This window comes from Polyodon spathula, unplaced genomic scaffold (assembly GCF_017654505.1).
Source record: "Polyodon spathula isolate WHYD16114869_AA unplaced genomic scaffold, ASM1765450v1 scaffolds_1422, whole genome shotgun sequence".
Taxonomy (NCBI): Eukaryota; Metazoa; Chordata; class Actinopteri; order Acipenseriformes; family Polyodontidae; genus Polyodon; species Polyodon spathula.
In genome coordinates, this window is record NW_024472902.1 from 952,522 (window position 1) to 972,034 (window position 19,513).

The 19,513-nt window shown below is 40.3% G+C and overlaps 1 protein-coding gene across 1 annotated transcript in view; it reads right to left on the reverse strand.

Moving 5' to 3' along the window:
• Positions 1–17,227, reverse strand: part of nup214 (nucleoporin 214) — a 30,713-nt gene extending 13,486 nt beyond the window's left edge. The window contains exons 1-30 of the mRNA XM_041242744.1: positions 17,066–17,227; positions 16,199–16,394; positions 15,753–15,904; positions 15,180–15,378; positions 15,003–15,073; positions 14,669–14,732; positions 14,344–14,447; positions 13,824–13,930; positions 13,549–13,615; positions 13,280–13,406; positions 12,921–13,079; positions 12,508–12,720; positions 12,285–12,387; positions 12,023–12,192; positions 11,468–11,547; positions 11,129–11,212; positions 10,634–10,783; positions 9,977–10,135; positions 9,771–9,871; positions 9,364–9,546; positions 8,804–8,889; positions 8,368–8,451; positions 7,523–7,768; positions 6,394–6,570; positions 5,761–5,869; positions 1,748–1,823; positions 1,513–1,582; positions 1,019–1,112; positions 673–743; positions 14–465 (exon numbers count right to left, since the gene is read on the reverse strand). Of these exons, the coding sequence (XP_041098678.1) occupies positions 14–465; positions 673–743; positions 1,019–1,112; positions 1,513–1,582; positions 1,748–1,823; positions 5,761–5,869; positions 6,394–6,570; positions 7,523–7,768; positions 8,368–8,451; positions 8,804–8,889; positions 9,364–9,546; positions 9,771–9,871; positions 9,977–10,135; positions 10,634–10,783; positions 11,129–11,212; positions 11,468–11,547; positions 12,023–12,192; positions 12,285–12,387; positions 12,508–12,720; positions 12,921–13,079; positions 13,280–13,406; positions 13,549–13,615; positions 13,824–13,930; positions 14,344–14,447; positions 14,669–14,732; positions 15,003–15,073; positions 15,180–15,378; positions 15,753–15,904; positions 16,199–16,394; positions 17,066–17,107 (3,996 nt within the window). The 5' untranslated portion in view covers positions 17,108–17,227. The remainder of the gene's footprint in view (positions 1–13; positions 466–672; positions 744–1,018; positions 1,113–1,512; positions 1,583–1,747; positions 1,824–5,760; positions 5,870–6,393; positions 6,571–7,522; positions 7,769–8,367; positions 8,452–8,803; positions 8,890–9,363; positions 9,547–9,770; positions 9,872–9,976; positions 10,136–10,633; positions 10,784–11,128; positions 11,213–11,467; positions 11,548–12,022; positions 12,193–12,284; positions 12,388–12,507; positions 12,721–12,920; positions 13,080–13,279; positions 13,407–13,548; positions 13,616–13,823; positions 13,931–14,343; positions 14,448–14,668; positions 14,733–15,002; positions 15,074–15,179; positions 15,379–15,752; positions 15,905–16,198; positions 16,395–17,065) is intronic.
• Positions 17,228–19,513: the final 2,286 nt, after the last annotated feature.

Here is a 19,513-nt window from a genome sequence, read left to right on the forward strand (position 1 = left end):
CGCACAGGGCGGGGGCAGGATTGGCTGCAGTGGTAGTGGAAACTGCCTCTGTGTTGGTAGAATCAGCAGGTTTCCCCATCTGGAAGGTGTTTCCAAAGGTAAATTCCGATGGCGTGTTGCCCGGCGCGTCCATGTCTATCTGTGCGAAGCTGAAAGCCCCGCTTGCAGCCTTGGCAGCTGTTTTGGCCTCCTCTTCAGCTTGCCCCACTCGTAGGCCCGAGAAACTACCAAGAGTCTCCCCAGGGGGTTGGGCCTGGAAGAAGCCATTCCCTGACTTGGAGGGCGGAGCCTCTGTTTTGAGGGCAGCTGCTTGCACGGCTGGTTTTGTGGCAGTGGAAGTTTCCCCTCCTGCGGGTTTGGGGGTACTGAAAGAGAACGAGCCATCAGTGCCGGATCCAAACACAGGCTTCGATCCTGCAGTACTGAAGGAAAATTTACTGGCCTGGCTGGGTTCCTTTGCAGTTGCTGGGAGAGAAATGAAAAATAAAAAGTACATTTTAGGTTCCTTTCTATGGGAACTGCAGGCTATAGAGTACTGTGCTCATTTTTGACTCTCTCTAGGAAGCAAGCACCCTCTGATGATTTGGGAACCTGGAATCCTTTGACACATCATACATTTGTATCCAAGTGGCCCAAAGGGCAGTCTTTAAACGGTTTGCTGAAATTGCTTACCTTGAGCGCCAGCTTGCAGAGCTGAAGCTGAGGAAGTGTTCAGAGCCCCAAAACCAAGTCCACCTCCAGGCCTTGAAACAAACAACAGATAGATGAAAAAAATCAAAACAAGGAGAAGAAGAACATCTCAATCCTCTTCAAAGATGAAACATTTTACAGAACCCTGTAACAGCGCAACACGAATTTAACATCTCGCTGGCTGAAAGCAAGAACATTTTAACTTACAAACAAATACAGTTCTCTAATTTTTTATTTAAAACATATACAAAAAGCAGTTAAACTAGCGGTAGGCAACGGCGTGATCATTCATCTTTGAAAACCAGTTGAAGTGAAGTCTCATACTTACGCTGCTGAAGTAAAGGAGAATGCTTTGCTGGACAGTCCAGAAGTCGCAGTAGCAGAGACGGGGGTGGAAGTTTCACCCTTAACAGGGGCACCTGCTGGGAACCAATTTAAAATCATCAAAAAACTGAAATCCTAAAATAAACCAAGTTTAGATAATGAAACAGCAAGGGGCTGTTCTATAACCGTCTTTCCCAGGTTAAACATTATTCTTACATATTTTTATAAAACTGTAAGAAACTAAGTCACACAGACAAATGTTTCAGCTAGTGCCTTCTTCAGTACATTAAATATCTGAAACTACTGCCTTCTTGACTTATAGTTCTACCTTTTAACCAGGATAAGAACCCTGTGATATACAGCTCGGTTTTCAAAGACAGCACGCACAATCTCAGTCCGTTACAAACAAACAAGCTGATGAAAATTACTACATTACTCCCAACATGTTGATCGAGCTTTCTTTATGGACAAACGAGACTTGGTAGTAGAGAAGCTTACCAAATGCAAAGCCAGTGTTGCTTGTAGCTGGCACAGAGGCCTTCACTGCACTTAGCTGAGAATTATGTGCCTGAAAACAAAACAAACAAGTACACAATTTTGATTCATGGAAATGCACTTGTGCTGTGAGGTGTGATGGTATCCAGCACTGCATGCACTCCATCTTGCCTTAATGCTTAATCTTTTTAGTGATTACAGTTCAGGAAGTCAACCATATATGCTGTGAGGTATTTACCTGTTTAGCCTGGCTTGTTGCCACTGTAGCCAAAACCTGTTGAATAGCCTGGGCAGCGGGGGCTGGCACTGAGGAGCTGTGAAACAGAGAGAAAACAGTTCCATAAAGATCACATTATTAACAGAGTATCTTCGCACTCATAGGAGATATACATTACAGGGTATGCAGGGATGGAGATAAGGCTCCCACTGCATAGCAGGTTGATCTAGTCCTGGTTCTGCTATGAGTTTAACACACCTGAGCTTGTTACCCACACACTGTGGCTAATCAAACCTGGAATGGGCAAAACAGCTAGTCAAGAAAGTAAATGTTGCATTCAAAATAATCTCCAAGCATCTTATGGGCCCCCCAGTTTAGGAACCCTCACTCCAAAATCAGGGTTTTTCAACCCTTGTTTGAAACTCTACCCCTTCTGTCTGTAGCTTTCAGCTCAAGTACCTCTTTATAATTTTCACTCGACTGAATGGTACCACAGTTGCAATAAAAGGCAGAATACTCTGATAAACACCTTTTTTACTTTCATTTTTATTTGTGTATTTCTGAGGCGTACTCCCTATGACCTTTAGAAGTACCCCCAGGGGGGCGTGTACCCCAGGTTGAAGTCACATGCAAACAAGCAGCAGAGCCAAACTAAACCATATTAAAACGAGCACATGAACCGAATTCTGCGAGCTCTGGTTATTGCAAACACAGTTTAATTTAGCTATTGCCTCGAGGGAACACAGTGCAAATAGAAGATAAGACAGCAGCGCAAACAGAGGAGCATGTTAATAAAAACAGGAAAAGAAAGAATGAAAAAACATCAGTCAAAAGATCAGATAAACTTCAAATAAATATTTAAAATGCGATTCTGTGTTCAGTCAATTTTAGCTGACGAGATTCAATACAGGGAGAAAAATGTGGGGCTTGAACTTGGGCCTCTCTGGTAACTATATCAGCTCTGCAATCATGTCAGCTGGACTCTCTCACTTGGTTTCTGTCTACGGTATTGGTACGTACACTGCGTTTTCTTTTTTTTCAGATGTAAAAAAATTAAACAGTAATTAAAATGCAGATTGATCAATTTATAATATAGAAATGTAAAACACACTGGGGACTTTGTTGGAATATTCAAGTCGGCTTTGACAATTCAACCTGCTCTTAACATCCCAAAACATGAAACATTTACCATTTACTTTTACAATCTGCTGTCAAAGGGTGGTTAGGCTGTCTAATCTATCGTATATCAAGTCAACTGGTTTTTCCCCAACTTTCCCTCAATTTGAATCTCCCATCAACCCCTGAAGCAGCAGCAGAAGCAGCATCTGTATGAGCATCACGTCGTTTCCTACCTACACAAACAAGATCAATAAGCAGCTGTTTACCCAGCAGATCAGTGCAAATACAGGATGAGACACTGCAAGCTATACACTCAGAAAAACTAAAAGAACAGAAAGCAAAACAGTCTTGGTTTAGTTCAAAAAGCCTACCTTCTTTAATCCCTTGACCTCCACCCATTGCTGCCATAACTGTAAAGTTCCCTTCCTGTTTTAGTTACTTCATTTCAATAGCATTCCCTTTTTTAAAGTCGATACCTATAACCAGCCAAATGCATTGACAAATAGGGGTCTAAAAGTTAAACCACACAGCAGAGGGCAAGTTGCACACTTGAATGCGAGCAGTCAATGCTGCAATTATGCTGGCTTTGTAATGCAAATGAACCAGCTGGCAATCAATTTACAAACAGATTACTAACGCTTTAAAATTGGCATACAACACAACACAGCGTTAACCGAGCTATTTTCTGTTCTTGCTTGGCACGATCGCAGGGCTGAGGAGCTGTGAGGAAGTGCAGTTGCATCCAAAATTGGATGGAACAACTCCGGAGATGTGAATCTGCAGCTGTATCGAGAATTGTCTGAAGAAAAATCTTCTAATCCGGTCTTGAAAAACGTATTGCATAAAAATATATCGGCCAGCAAAACCCCAGGTACTGGAACTGAAGATTTTTATGTGAACCTTAAATGTACACATCATGCCTGTCTCTCTTTCCCGATCTACATAATGAACATGCACAAATCTTCAAACTATTACCATAGACTAATACTGACCACTCGGGTTGAGACACCTTTAAAAGGCTGTACTGGCGTCACATTAAAGCCTGCAGAGAAAGCAGGCATTCACAGAGGAAAACATGAATGCAAACGGATAGCAACTGACTCCAGCCCATGTTTCGAATCTGCATAAAACCAGCCTGCCACGCATGAACCAATAAAATATGCTTAACCACTGAGGAGTATCGTCCCATCAAACAGCTTTTCTTTTAATTAAATGTTTATATGACTGGATGTATCCTCTTCCACATGTTTAAGAACCAAGCGGCATATCAAAAACTGAATAACGGAAAAGTGATGAGGGTCTAACATAACTGTAAAGCGTGCAATCAAATGCACACATCTTTACTGGTCGGTTGTTGACTTGCATGTTTGATGGAATGATGTGGTGCATTCAGCTCCAATACTGAATCATTTATTATACTCCAGATACAGCATTGGTTAACTCCCAGTACAACGGGTGTCCAGTTAGCCTAACTCTCTGAAACCAGGAGATGAATAATTTAGGATTGGCATTAATATTTCATTAGCAAAGTGTGCAGGTGCATTCAACTCAAGTTGTGCAGCAATATGGGGATCAGATCTCATTCCTCACAGCTTATTTTACATAGTTTTGAAAAAAACAATAATAATAATAATAATAATAATAATAATAATAATAATAATAATAATAATAATAAAATACCATAAGCCATAAACACTCAGGAATGCAAATGAAGTGAACTTGCTGCACTAATTTTTAATTAAAACCAGTCGAGACTTGCAAGTTTTATCTCGTCCTCGTTATAGCGTGATTATCAATGATGAAGAATTCCAATCTCCCTTATTATCTTTTTCACACATAATGTTCTGCGTGACCAAACAATGCTTTTCTAGTAATAGCTTGCCCCCCCATCAGGTTAATGAAAAATACCACTGACATTTTTCAAAACTGTCATTAAAATGCAAAATGTGCGTGCCGCAGGAAATTGCTATTGCGATTATTTTTCTCGGGTCATTATCTGCAGCGATTACAGTTGGTGATTTACATCTTAAAAAACTGAAACGTTTTCAGCAAATTCAGTGATCAGAAGCATGTGCTTCAAGTAAAAAAAGCAAGGTCAAACTGGCAGGTCAGTTAGAAAGAAAAAAAAAAAAAAAAAAGATTTGCAGCTTACAAAGTCATTGTTTATTTCATCATGATGTAAAGGCAATCACAACCAGCCCTGGCTAATTAAAAAAAATAGTGAAAACTGACTAGCCCACATCCTGTCTCTTTAGATGGATAGCCCCAATCGATGCTGCAAGATTATTCTGTACAGAGCTTTTTGATTTTGTAACATCAGTTACAGTAGTGCTTTATTTACGCTTAAACATATTTTATTGTGGGAGAGAATTCACTAATAGAAAAAAAACTAAAAAACAGTTGACATACCTTAAGAATAAGCCCCAATTCTGTCTAAGAATAAAACAATCTACAATGCATTCTGCAACACCAGCATACCACCACTACACAACTTACTGCAGCCCTGGTCAAAAATGAAATCAAAGATAAACGCTACAGCCTGCCTCGGATGCTTTTAATCAAAAATACAATTTCAGGAGACCAGGGAAACAGAGGATATCTTGTTTTGCCTCAGGTGGCAGACATGCAGTATGTACTAATATTTGTTGCTTACAACCCACAGCTGTAGACATAACGCTACACAAAATATTTTAAATACAGCAAACCCTGCCTTCTTGGTATATTAGATGCTAGCCTGGCACTAGGGATCAGTCACCCCAACCCCCTGGCACACCATCAACCCACCCAATATACAGCTTTCTAAATATTCACGATTAAAACAGTCTCCCAGGTTTTATATAACGCCTAAGGGTTCAGTGAGAAAGACCTGCTAAGAAAGCCCGAATATCCCGGTATGATAGGAAACTATTACTAACCTGAGCACTGTCGATACGGGCATCGCTGCACCTTTACCTTTCAGCTGCTGCACATTCACAACTTGTGGAACAGTCTTCAGTGTGGATTCTGTAAGGGAGGTATTCCCCACTAAAAGAATAATTGGGAGACAATTATTATTTTCTTTTAAATGCAACAAAATCACATACCATACACAGTTCAATATATAATGAAATGGTTGTGCTGTTTGGAGAATGTTTGTTAATTAGAATCCATAAACACACTAGCCACCACAAAAAAGCTTTTACCTAAATTCAAATCCACTGTCTTACACTGTAAGTAAATAAGTCATTCAATCTGTAGATGAACCGAATCTCACAGGTGGCTGTGCAGAATTGGACCACAGTTGCATCTCCTGTAATACTTTCGAAATCAAGCCTACAGAGACCGTCAACAGGGTTGATTTCATCATTATTAAAACACGAATGACTCACTCCACCCAGTGGCAAAACCAAAACACTGCACTTACAATGAAGAAGCCAATTCATTTTACATTACACTGACTTGCACATCACTGAGAAGTCCACAGTGGCCAGTCAATGGATCTTCAACAACACAAGCTGTTGCCATTCCAGTTCCAATGGAATGCACGCAGTGTTCCACTGCTTGGTTACCTGGCGTCTGATTGGTCATGTGTCTCCTCAGTGCCGCGGCGGCAGCAGCCTGTTGGGCAGTCACTGTGGCGGCTGGGCTCCTCTCACTGGCAGGGGGGGCGCCGTGTTTCACTGTCTTGGTAGCGAGCGCTGTGCTGTCTGCACCCACTCCACTTTTTTTATTAGGTTGCATCAGAACTAAAAAAAATAATAAAATAATGTAAAACATCCCTTTCAGGACTTCTCAATGTAACGACCACTTAATTAAGGCCACCTTTTTACCGTCCTGATTTGCTCCTATGAAGGGCAAAGTCGCCTTCAATATTAAGGCAATGGTCTGCAGTCCAGAACACAATCAAACGTTGCTTAAATGGCCTGTCTAATAAGACCTACAAGCTGTAAACTACCAATCATTTTGTTTTTTAAACTTCAAAAACAACGATGCAAGTAATTTGCCCATTTTACTAAGATTTAAGATACTGGAATATTTACATATTTAAAACATAAAATATTAGAAACTAAACCAGTAAATTAAAACAGTTTGCATATAAAACAAGCACCTCGAAAAGATTAAGTGTTCAATGAATGTTTAATAAATTGGTTAAACTAAGAACCATTTTGTGCAAGGACAGGTCAATCAGTCCTGTAACTGGCTTGGTCATGGCAGCACACAGCCGGCTATGGGAATACAGTGTTGTATTCAGATCTCATTAACAGAGGGTTGCACTGGATTGCCACCCTTGAGGGAGGAAGATCAGTTTTAACAGGACGAAACCCACAGCTTAAAACACTTTGAAGTGTATGCTAAAACACCAAGAGCACATCACTGGCTAAGTTTCAGTTATAAGCTTTGCATAAATATCCAGTTCTGTTTCCTATAATATAATTCCTGTCTTGTTGCTACAGCGCCACAATGTGTACATCTCAATTAAAAATTTCAAACTCTAATAAATTAAAAACATGCCAGGTTATGAGATGCGAAAGACGAATGATTAAGTCTGCTGTGCCATCTAGGCTAAAAATGATCTAACATTTGCCTCCTGTGCTGAGCATTATGCTTTATAAAGTTGAACATGAAGGGCACTATAATGTAAACGGTATTCATTTTATAATGATATACATTATATTATTTGGTGTTGCAGTGTTTTACCTGGGCTCAGGACAGGATTGATTCCAAGTTGGACTTTCCCCAAGGGGCTGGACTGGGCTACAAAGCCAGGCTGGATGGAGGGCGTGCGAGCCACGGTAGGGTGTCTAGGTACAGGCATCATATCCTCGGGCTCCATGAACTGCGAGTCCTCTGGATCCAGAGCCTGAGACACAGAGGAGGTGGAACTGGCATCATCCAGGTCTTCAAAGTACTTTGGGGAGAGAAAAGCAGACCTGGACAGGTTTGCTTATGAAAAAAAAAAAAAGAAGAAAGACTTTGTAAAACCAAAAAGGTCAAAGCAATGATCAACAGCATAAGAGAATACCCTCCCAGCACTGGGGTACACAGATATACTAAAGCTGTGTTTCCACTGCCACAAACTCCATTCTGAACACCAGTCTTTGTTAGTATTATCAAAAGTTTGAGCTTTACTGTTGGTGGAGATGAATACCAGTCTCCAAAGCACGGTGCTCAACAAGCATGCACCCCAGAACAGTAACGCTGGGCAGCTGAAATGCACAGGGAATCACCCTGGATTGGATTAACCACCGATCCTTGGTTGCCCACGGGAATACCCTTTAAAATTAGATGGTTGATGTAATCCAGGCAGATTCCCTGCAACTGTAAAATTCTTTAAAAGAAATTTATAAAATCCAGCTTTATCTTATCTCAGCAAGACGTAGGTTGATCGAAGCTGTTGAATCCATGTCTTAATCTTCTAAATAACATGTGCTTGAAGTTGAAGTTGAAGTAGGTATTTAAGAAGAAAATCGATTTCAGTTTAACATTGGTGATCTTTAAATGTTGTTTTATCTGACTGATACAGCACTCTTCATTCCAAATACCTGGCGCAGTGGAGCGGACAGGAGGGGTCTGTCTCTTGGAAAGGAAATTTCTCAGCTGGGACTGTTTTATTGGAGACATCTTGGCTAAAAAAAAAAAAAAAAAAAAATCAAATAAAAAAATATAAATGAATAACTTGAACGGCAATATATAAATACCGCTTTTAAAAAAAAGAAGAGTTTCAGTTAATGCAATCAAATATAAAAATCATTAACTACTGCTAGAACAATTATTCAAATTGTTTTCAGAACTTGCTGCAACAGAATTGCTCATCTCCGTTAAAGCAACATATGCAGACAAATATTAATCTTTGTTGTCGTATTATATCTATACAAAAATTAGGATACGTTGGGGCATTTAAAATAGATTTCCTCAACTCTTTATTTTCTTATTGGACAGGCATTTTCAAAATACTTCTATGATATGAAATGCACTTACCAGGGGATTTACTGGGGGCTCTGGGTGATGTCTCCAGGCTTGCTTTCAGCAGTGTAGCACGTAGATTCTCCAGCTCGTTATCAAAGCTGGAAGACATACCAGAGCAAATAAAGCACAAATCGAAGCACATCAGTATGGTTTCCTAACTGGCAAATGTGTGTCTATCAGTTTAATACAGCTATGGCTAAAAGTTTGGCATCAGCTAGAATTTTAGAAGTGAGACATCATTAAAAACAAAACCAAAAAAAAAAAAAAAACTGTATTTATGATACCTAACTATATGAAAGAAAACCACAACATTATATTGTAAGCCATAATAGTAGTACAGTATTTAAAGTTAGATTTCGAAATGTCACATTTTTCACCTTGTCAGTTTTTCGCCAAGTATATGGAAAAAAACTGCTGTATGCAACTCAATATGTTAACGTAGCATTATCCAGCAGGTTTCATTCGACATAATGAAGCACATTTTGTTAACTCTACTGGGTGATGCAAAACTTGTGTTCACAGCTGTAGGCTGCGTTGGTTCGCCCTCAGTGGATCTCTCTCCATGAGCCTACCCCTGGTCACTGCTCAGTGTGGAGGGTTCGCTGGGCACGCGCCACTGCGAGGTCTTGTTGTAGAGCCGGAGCTCCTGCAAGTTGTTCACGATCTGGGCGAGTTTCTGTCTCTGCTGACTGATGATATCACGGTTATTGGCCAGAGTGTTGAACAAGGATTCTCGCTCGGGAACAACAAGACGTCTGAAAGGAGTAGAAACAAACAAGAGCATTATTCAAACCGCAATACATAAAATATCACAAACATGCACTATTGCCATGCTTGTGGTGCTATTCCATCCCAACCTCCAGGCACAGAAAGACACACCAGAAAAGAAATGTAACTGAGTGTCAAGAGCGCTGTAGTTTTTTTTTTTTTTTGATTCAATTGAATCTGCTCCTTCAAAATCCTCACAATCAAAACTAACCTTTGCTTCTTTGTTTCCAGGTGTTTATCCCACTCCAAATCAAGAACATCGTTAACATCCTCCACTGCAAACTTGGCGTATTGGTACAACCGACGAATTTCCTAAAATATGGAAAACAGGACAAGATGACAAACTCATTTTAGAATAAGGCAGCCAGACAGCAGTATCTCACGAATGAATAAAAACATAAAGCAGTCCGGGTTTACTTTGAGCTGGGCTTCACTCCTGGGGTCCAGGGGTTTCTTGTACAGGAGCTGCTTGTACTGCTGATCCTTATTCCTCTCACTTTGAGCTATGGCCTCCTCTGCACCAGCAAATCCCTCCAGCAGAGTGGTCTTTAATGTGCTGATATCTCCATGTAAAGACTGCATAACAAGCATAAAAGTCAGACTTTGCTTTAGTGCTATCTGGAAAGTACTCTTAACCTTTACTGAAAGTTTAATTGCTCCTAACGTGACGTGGTGGCAATAACACTTGAAGTAACGGACTTGGAACTGGGGAGGCTAGAACAATACGCAGACTCTGTTCATCGTTTGTTATAATGTGGAAACCCACAGCAAGTTAGACCTCAATGCAGAAGGATTCCTACGTTTTGAAAAAAATTGTTCCACCCTAGTAAATGACTCACCCTTGTAATGGTCTCTTTTTGCGTTTTATGTCAGTACAATGAACACTGATTTTAATCACTTCAATTCATAATACTTTATAAACCCCAACTTTTTCAGGTAGAGCTGCAGTATTATTGCATTGCACCCCCCCAAAGTAAAAACATCTTGTTTTCTTTCTTTTATCTTTTTTAAAATTCGTTCTGGTGGGCTGAGCAGGGCTGGAAAGGTATAGACAATGAAATAAAAAGCATATACCTCTGTGGTTTCTTTAATCTCCAGAATGAAGGTGTGAAGATCCTCTGCTTCCTGCCTCAGTTCCTTCATCTGCTCTGGGGTGCCCACACTGAAGTTTGCCTTGGCAGTCCGGGTTTTCAAATCATCCAGCTCCTTCTGGAAATGAGCGACCTGTAATCAAGACACAAGATTCCCACACAAGCATTTAAAAATCTCAAACACTAGAAGTAGAAAAGGATGGCATCCACTGGCATTTAAAAATATAAAATTAAGTAAAACAAAAATAAATATAAACTTTAACAGCTGTTTTTGATTTTTGTGATTTATAAGTAGTTAATACATTGTGGGTGGAGTATCTCTTATTTTTGCAGTTTGCAGTCCTCTTGCCCAAACTACACAAGATGAAATCTTCCATAACATTCACTCTATATACAGTGTTTTATATTACAAGTTTATAAACCTTACTCGTTAAAGTGGCCAATCCTGGATTGAGAACGTGTCTCTTAATTTACTCACCTCTTCAAATATTCCGGTCATGACCGGGTCTGAAGCCTTTCTCTTCTGCAGCTCTTTATCTGAAGCTGTGACTGACAAAGAGGACTGTGCCAGAAAGAGAAAGGAGAAAAATAAATATACCTCAACATTTATTTATTTCGTGAATCAAAATATTTAGTGAATACCACAGTGGCCTCGACAATGTTGTTAAATTCCTTCAGTTTACCTAAGATTTTCAATATGGGAATCATACGGTTACCACTAAGCTTGTATTATCTTTTTTTTTTTTTAAACCATGTGGTTCAATAACAGATAAAACAACTGTGCATCTCATCTCTTACAGTCTCAGGAGGCACTCACCTGCACAGTGGCTGGGGCTGCAGTGGCAGGCTTGTGCATGGCTGCTGACTGAGCAATATTCTGTGCAGGGTGGGGGGACGCTGGGAGACAAGGAGACAGCACATCAAATAATAAAACAAGCCAGCAAATCAGTAAAGCACGCAGTTTCACACTAACAGAATCAAATCGGCTGCAGGTTGGAAGTATTTTTCACAGCAAAAAGTCTTTTTATTACAGAAAATCCTATTGCTTTTACTTGTGATTTGGGAAACTTAAAAAAATTAATAAATAAAATAAAACATACTTTAGTTTATTTAAAGTGGCTTTCTATGAAATAGAGGGCTCTCAAAATGTAGCCGAGGAGTAAGGAATTTACAAAATGTTTCCAAACTTTCCACATCTTTTTGTTCTTGTAATTCAGGAGGATAGGCAAAATTATTTTAGCAATGTGATTGAGCAGGTATAAAAATAATAGAAAAAAAATTAACAGATTGCTAAAAGACAAGCTTGCTATTACTAAAGCTTTAAAAACTGGCAAGTTATGCAGAAAAGAAAAAGCCGATCCTGCGTTCCTACCTGACAATGCCGCCATCTTATTTGATTTGGCTGCAGAAACAGGGACAGACACAGATAGAGGCATGGACTGGCCAACAGGTCCTGCAAAAGCCGGCTTTGGTGTAGAAGTGAAAGCAAACTGGCTCATACTCCCGATAGCAGATGGGGCCGGTGTCTCCACAGCTGAAAATCTGAGGAAGAGGAGGAGGAGGAGTCGAATTTGTGTTGCACTCGAGTCCGAGTGACAAACAAACAAACGCTACATACGGTTTCAGATACATACCGGTCAGCAAGGTTCAGTTTAACCGGAGGAGTTGATGGGTCCGAGTTGGTCTTGAAGCTGGCAATGGGCGTTGTCATGCCAAGGGGTGCAGCAGAGCTTTCTCCTGGGGGTTTCACAGAAGCAGAGCCGAAGGAAAAGTTAGAGGCTGCCGTCGCAACCGGCATGGACTTGGCGCTGGGAGGAGCAAAGGAGAAAGAGGATGTTTCCCCGAAAGACGTCATACCAGCAGGTTTTGATGTAGCAGGACCCAGAGAGAAGGCAGAGCCAGACGGAGGATTGGAGGTGAAGGAGAAGGCAACAGGGGCCATGGTTTGGGCTGCAGCAGTGGCAGGGCTGGAGAAGGTAGTGGCTGGAGGTCTGAGAGCTGGAGCTACTGCTGGGATAACAGCACAGGCAGAAGGAGCAGAGGTAGCAGGTGGAGGTGATGAAGCAGCTCCTGCATTAAAATGAAAACACTTAGTCAATATAAAGCACTTGCGTGTATTTCACTTTCATTATAAAACTAATACACTGTATGTGAAAAAGCTGAGGGTTATTTTCTTTTTCCTGCTTACTGTATAAACCGTTACGGTCTCTAGCCAATGACATGCAAAACCTTTAAGAACTAAAGTGCTGTTTGCCCTGTGAAACACTAACCCGCTTTGGGCTGCCTCTCCCCCTCTATCGAGAGGGGCCCCGGGGGAGTTATCAGCTGCTTGGCTCCAGGGTTCTGATTGATCAGATAGAACGGACACAGCACTCCATCAGTGGAGAGCAGCATGAGAACCGGAGCTGCGGGCAGACTCTTCTCATCACCTAAACAGCGTCAAACAAAGAGAGTTCAAAACTAAAAAAGGCCAGCTAGGTGTCACTTCTGTGTTTTTGTTTCATAATGAGGATATCAATATATTAAAACTGCATACCTACTGTGGCATATTCCTGTGGTAAAGTACAACGGCTTGGTATTCCACCAAAATTGTGTAGAACTTGTTATACTTATAATCTGAGGAACTTACTGATGTGTATTGCCACCTGGCTGGTGTAGTCTATAGCAACACCTACTGGCAGGGTATCCTCGTTGCTCAGAGTTACAGGAAGTTCTGCCCGACTAGCGTCTTCCAACAACCACAGCTCCCAGTTTGTCTGATGTGAATTTAAACGCAAATTAATATGAAATATATATGAAATATGTATTACAATAATAACAAACACACACACACATTTATACACACATATTAATACTATTTAAAGATGCTTGAATGATTTAAGTGGTTTTGTACTGCACCTTGTCCTCCTGTTTAGCAATAATGCTGACTTCAATGGAACCCGCAGATGCTGCCAGAACTATCTCCCTGCAAGAACAGAAGAAACAAAATCAACATGAGAGCGTTTACTATCAAACTGTGACACAAATGCTTAGAATGAACATTTGGACTGAATATTGACTTAAAAGCAATCCAGGGCTTCTTTATAGAAATGGAGTGCTCAGGAGAAGACGATCCCAATACAATCCTGCGTTATCATACAGCACAGAAGCAAGCTGAGCACCACGGAACTGACCAGTCTTCTACGTGGCTCAGGAAGTAATGGTGCTGTCTCTCAGTGCAGGAGACAAAAAACAAATCACTGAAGTTCAGAAACCGCTCCTCTCGCTTTTCATCTTTTTTCTAGTAATAAAAAAGAAAACATAACAGTTTAAGTATATAAATGTCAGTCCAGTAATTCACCTTTGACAAATATTAACACAACTATTTCATTAACTGAGCTTCAAAAACACATAAAAAGATAAAATCTTCAAAAACATGCTGGCAGCAATATTTTACTAATTCACAGAACCAGAAAAAAAAGAGAACGTGTGGTGCTTGACAAATCTGAACTTCTGTAAATGAATAAAACAATATCTGTGTGTATATATAAAGTCCACAGCCCAACTACAAAGTTTAACATGCTTAGGTGAACAGATCTGAAATCCTTGCTATTAACCCAGATGTCTTGGTTTCTAATGTTTCTAGTGGACAGTGTAGCTGAGGAGCAGGCTGAGATGCAATCACACCAATGTAACATTTTCTCTGCTACTCACTGGCAGCGACACGACCACAAGCTCCGGTGGCGTTTCTAGAGCCCCATCAGCAGCTGCATAGGCCACAGCGAAGACGTAGGTACTGAGCCACAGCACATCCAGCACTGGAGGAGAGAAAAACTTTAGTAACAAAAACCCTCGTCCTTAATGAAGAAAAGTATTAACTATTGAGTAAACTTTAATGCCAGTTAGATATTTTAGCTGGAAAACGGTCTGTTTAGTGTGGGAAGTTCAGCATTAAAAGGCAGAGCTTTATACATGCCTAGATATGTATTTTGAAGTAAGTTTCTAATTAGTATGAGACCACCAAACGTACAGTACTTACCTTTTACTGGATTATCGGAGCTATAAAAACTAGGGCAAGGGATAACTTTCTTCTCTTGCAGAGTCTGTGTGGGGAAACAATGATGTCAGCAGAACACCAGATTACATGACAGTATCACAGTACGTGAAAAGCATGCATTGATATCACCTTGCCCTGCTTGATAAATATTATTCACAAAGCAGTAATGCACAGCACACCGCAAGAGGAGTTTATAGAAGCAGGTACCACTTTTCAGAGATTCATAAGGATGGTCTATCCGTAAGCCACTTGGTAACTTTGCATTAATGTATAGCGCCTTCAGATATTTACAATTTGCAAATGATATCTGACTTACAGGGGAGTACTGGATGACAGTGGCATCCTGTTTACCAGCAGCCACTTGTTTCCCCTTAGGGCTCCAACAAACTAGAGAGAGAAAGAGAGAAAAGCAGAAACTGCAGTACTTTGTACTCTGATTTTACAAACAGCCCTGCATCCTCCTGGTAACTTTGCTGGCAAGTCTGACACCTACCTGATGTGATGCCTGTTGAAGGAGGAAGCTGTGCCTGCACTTTCACAGCATCAGTCACCTCCAGTACATGCAGACTGCCATCAGACAGACACATTGCTAACAGGGAGGGGAGAGTCGGGTTCCACTTCAGGTCATAGACTGAGCAACCCTCTTCAGCTGCTGCCTTGTGATATGCAAATGCACGCTTCTGTGGCTTGTCCTAAAAAGAGGTACAACAAGTTTGAAAATGAAACAGCAGCTTCCTTAAAACATTCAGGTCACCAGCCCGTCTCAAATCACTAACAGAGATTAAGATTTCAATAAAATGATACACAACCCCAAGTAGCAATCCGCTATTATCCATGTGTGTATAAGTCAGTTTTCAATTCCGTTTAGTATCATAATTGTACGAATTATTCATTCATTCATTCATTCTAGCTGATTCATGTGTTAAAACATACTTGTACAACAATAATAATAATAACAACAATAATAATCACCAAATCACACGACTGTAAATATTTACTTTGTTTATAACAGATTTAGCCATTCCATACACCTTAGTTTAATTAGGCTACAAAGAAGACCACCCACCTTGTTCACGAAGGTTCTGACATCATAGAATATGATAACGACCCCACATTCTCTGGACATTGTGCAGACAGACAGCGTCAGATCATCTGAGCTGAGCGCTATATGGTGCAACGGATACTTCATTGGAATACATAATGCTTTTAAGCCCTCTTCTGCAAAAAAATAAATAAAAAAGATACCTTTATATATATTATATGAAATCGCATGTTAGAAATCAGCGTTTTTGAAAAGTAGGCAGCTCTGCAGTATCATATTGCCTAGTCCATGAATGGTAATAAGGCTTCCATTGCACGGCTGTTTGACTCACTCCAGGTTTTAGTGCAAGGATAAGTTCAGGCACAGAACACAGTAACTCACAGTAAAACCTGTGCAGGTTGAAGCACCTGTGCAATGGGGGGAATTATTTCAATTCATGAAGTCTTTACTATGTATTCAGTTTAACGCACCTATTTCGTTGGGGTTTCCTCCAGGCTGATTGGCTGCAATTATCTGTTTAGTTGCGAAAACCTTCAGCTCTTTGGTCCCGCCAGCAAACGTCAGTCCATACTTATTGGAAACGGCCAGCAGACTGCATCGTTCTCTGGGCAACTCTTGGGGAGACTCGAAGATGCGGATTTTTTTCATCTGCTTAAACTGAAAGTCCTTTAAAACAAACACAAAACCAAACCCAGGTTTTTATCACGCAGGACGTGTACACAACAAGAACACTGCACGTCAGTATCGTATATGATTAATATTGCATTACTGCATGAAATGGAAGTGAATCCAGATCAAACTTAAACAAAATAATATCTACTGTACTGGTGTCGTGTCCTGGACAGTTTTTTTTTTTCCAGCTATGTTAATAAGTCGTTTTGATTATGCAACTTTAAAGAGAACTGTCATGGGTCATTTTTACTTCATAGATAGCCATAGTCAAATAACAACCACTTTTTATTTACAAGTTAAATGACAACAACATAGGCAACTGGTAATATTATTACACGGAGCGGCACGTCGGTTACATTACAATTTGTAGAGCATTGCGATGTTTTAACCTGCTTCTCGCGTTTACTGCATTTATCGAAGCAGTGCATGGTGGAGCTGCGCAACGTCTTATGACTGTCTACAAAAATAACAAAACATATTTTTAACTATTAATTTTAAGAAGATACTGTGTTTGAAACGCGACTTCATATTCGCAACATGTCACAGTCACCAATGTGTTTGAAAAACGTGTCGCTTTAATAGGAAACAAGTTTATTTCGCGAGGGAAACCCCAGCGCATTTAATAATAATTTTACTGTATTGTTATTTTTTAAATACAAACTTACTTTCATTTCTCTTTCGGGAATTAAGTCCATGTCGTCACTCATTTCTGTTTTGTAAGGGCCACTCCAAAATCAGCTTTGAAAATTAAATAAGTAACAAACGATGCGTTTTCATCAATATTGAATCTAACAACAGGTACACTATCATGGCTGCCGCGCTGTCGCTGGGCGCCCTCGTTTTACGTCAGTCGCAGCAGAGTCCCGTGGGTATTGTAGTCTAAGGGTCGTGCTTTTATTTTTATAAAACGCACCTTTACTTTGAAGTTAAACAATACAGAATATGTACTGTGAATGCTACATGTGAGCTTACTTTTTGGTAACCCCCGCCCCACCCCTATTGCTGTTTATTTTTATGCTATTGTTAAGTATTGGAGGGTAGCATTGGAATCTAAAGTGCTTTAACCAAACAGACGTGAATACACATAGACTGTACATGAATCGTCTTGTGGACATCTGTTCCACTAGTGGGTGCTATTGCTAAGTAGTTTGGTTTAATAATAGTACAGTAACGCCGGTCGCTCTTGTTGTTAATTGAACTTGTGCCATGACGTCACCTTTGAATTAGCAAAATAAGAGCAAGCGAAAGTACAAATGAACAAGAAAAGCAGTTTTTTTTTAACCATGTCACGCTAAACCATTTGTTGCCATGCCAACGTTGTGCCGCATGACAATTTCACTATGCATTTGCTTTGGAAGCATTTAAAATCTAAGCACTTCATTACAGTGCCCCCACGTACGGTATCCAATTATGAGTCGTCATATATAATACTGTATACTTTTATATGGGCACGGCTATAAAAAAAATAATCCCTGTGTATTCTCAACACGACTCCATAATGTTGTATTCTGTGGAATCAACTTGATCAGATATCAGGTTATATTGGCAGTCCAGTTAGTTTGCTCTTGAAACCTGCCATATCCACAACGTGAGTGTGTCGAGTAGGCAGGGTCTGGTTACACTAGCATCAGTATGATATAACATCTTTTAGCTCTGTTAAGATCCCATGTGCGTAGCAAATAGCAGAGCCATCTCTAAATTTCAGGCTGTGGACCATTTGTTTTCAGGCATGTTTATGAAGTCTGCTGGCAGCATTCAGCAGTATTTCCTGTTTGTTCACCCTCTGGGTGAGCAATAGCATATTTGTCTCAGAGAAATACGAGGCTTTCACATGCCTGTAGCTGAAGATGCAAATAGGACGCCAACAACACATACTTGACTTTGACTTCCAGTAAAGAAAAGGCCCCAGGTGTTACGCAGGCTTAAGAAAGTAAAGCTGAAGAAGGTTTCGGGTAATGCCCTCATCACAGTGATGTCACTGAGAAACAGTTTCACATTTAGTTTGTGTTGCTTCTATAACTGAAGATGAAGACGCTGTGAAACATGTGAACAGGCCATTAGTATGTGCAGTAGAAGGTTAGGCTGTGTCCTGCAACGATCAGGCATGGCTCTGACGCGCGTGTGTCTTCTATTAGATTGAGAGTTTCTTGCGGTATTCTAACCCGCATTTGCTAACAATATTCGTTTGTGAGAGTGATGAGTGAAAAAGGCAACAGCTGAGATAATAATATCTCTTTGCTGGTCTTCGCTCCGAGAGAAGACTTGTCTGGGAGTCTGGATTCTTGTCACAGGTGGAAAAGTAACCAGCTGTTAGTCTTGAGTTTAAACAAGGACAGGATTACCCAGTCCCGGGAAAGCAGTGACTGTCCCAGTTTTCAGCCTTCATTTCTGTCCCGGACATAAACAGTAAAAGTGTTGAATTGTCCTGCTTTGCTGTTCTACTTACATGTATACATGCATATCATGGTGTTTAAATGATAATAGCTGATCTGTTTTTTCTAACCTGGCTTTCATTGTACATGTTTTGGTCAGATGACAATAGAATGAAAACAATTATATGTTGTGGCTGATAGCGTGTAAGAAATACACTCTCAGCTCTATTAGAGGTTGCCAATGAATACTTTCAAACATACAATACACCCAATGACAGTGTTATAATGTAGATATTTTAACAGCACCAGAGAATGAACTGAAGCTAAAAAAAAGTCCCAGTTTTTTACTCTGAAAATGTGGTAACCCTAAGCAAGCAGACAGTAGAAAGGGCACTCTCCTCCTGACTCAACCCACTTTAAAAATGTGCTTGCTCTTTTTTTATGCCGGGAAAACATTCAGTTTAGCACACGCGGGCGTGTGAAAGTAATACAGCTCTAACTCATGATTTTTTTTTTTTTATATCCAAGAACAGAGCAGCTCTTTTTTTTCACATCCCAAAATAACTGTTAAAAACAGCTGCAGCTCAAAGTAAACAAGAGGTGAAAGAACATGTGTTGGTTTCCTAAATGGGAAAAAAAAACATGCTTGCTGGGCGCAGAAGACTTAGCTGAAGTAATAATATGGTTAGAAGAAGCCCTTCCCTAGAGCCAAGAGCATAATTGCATGAGGTAGAAAGGTGT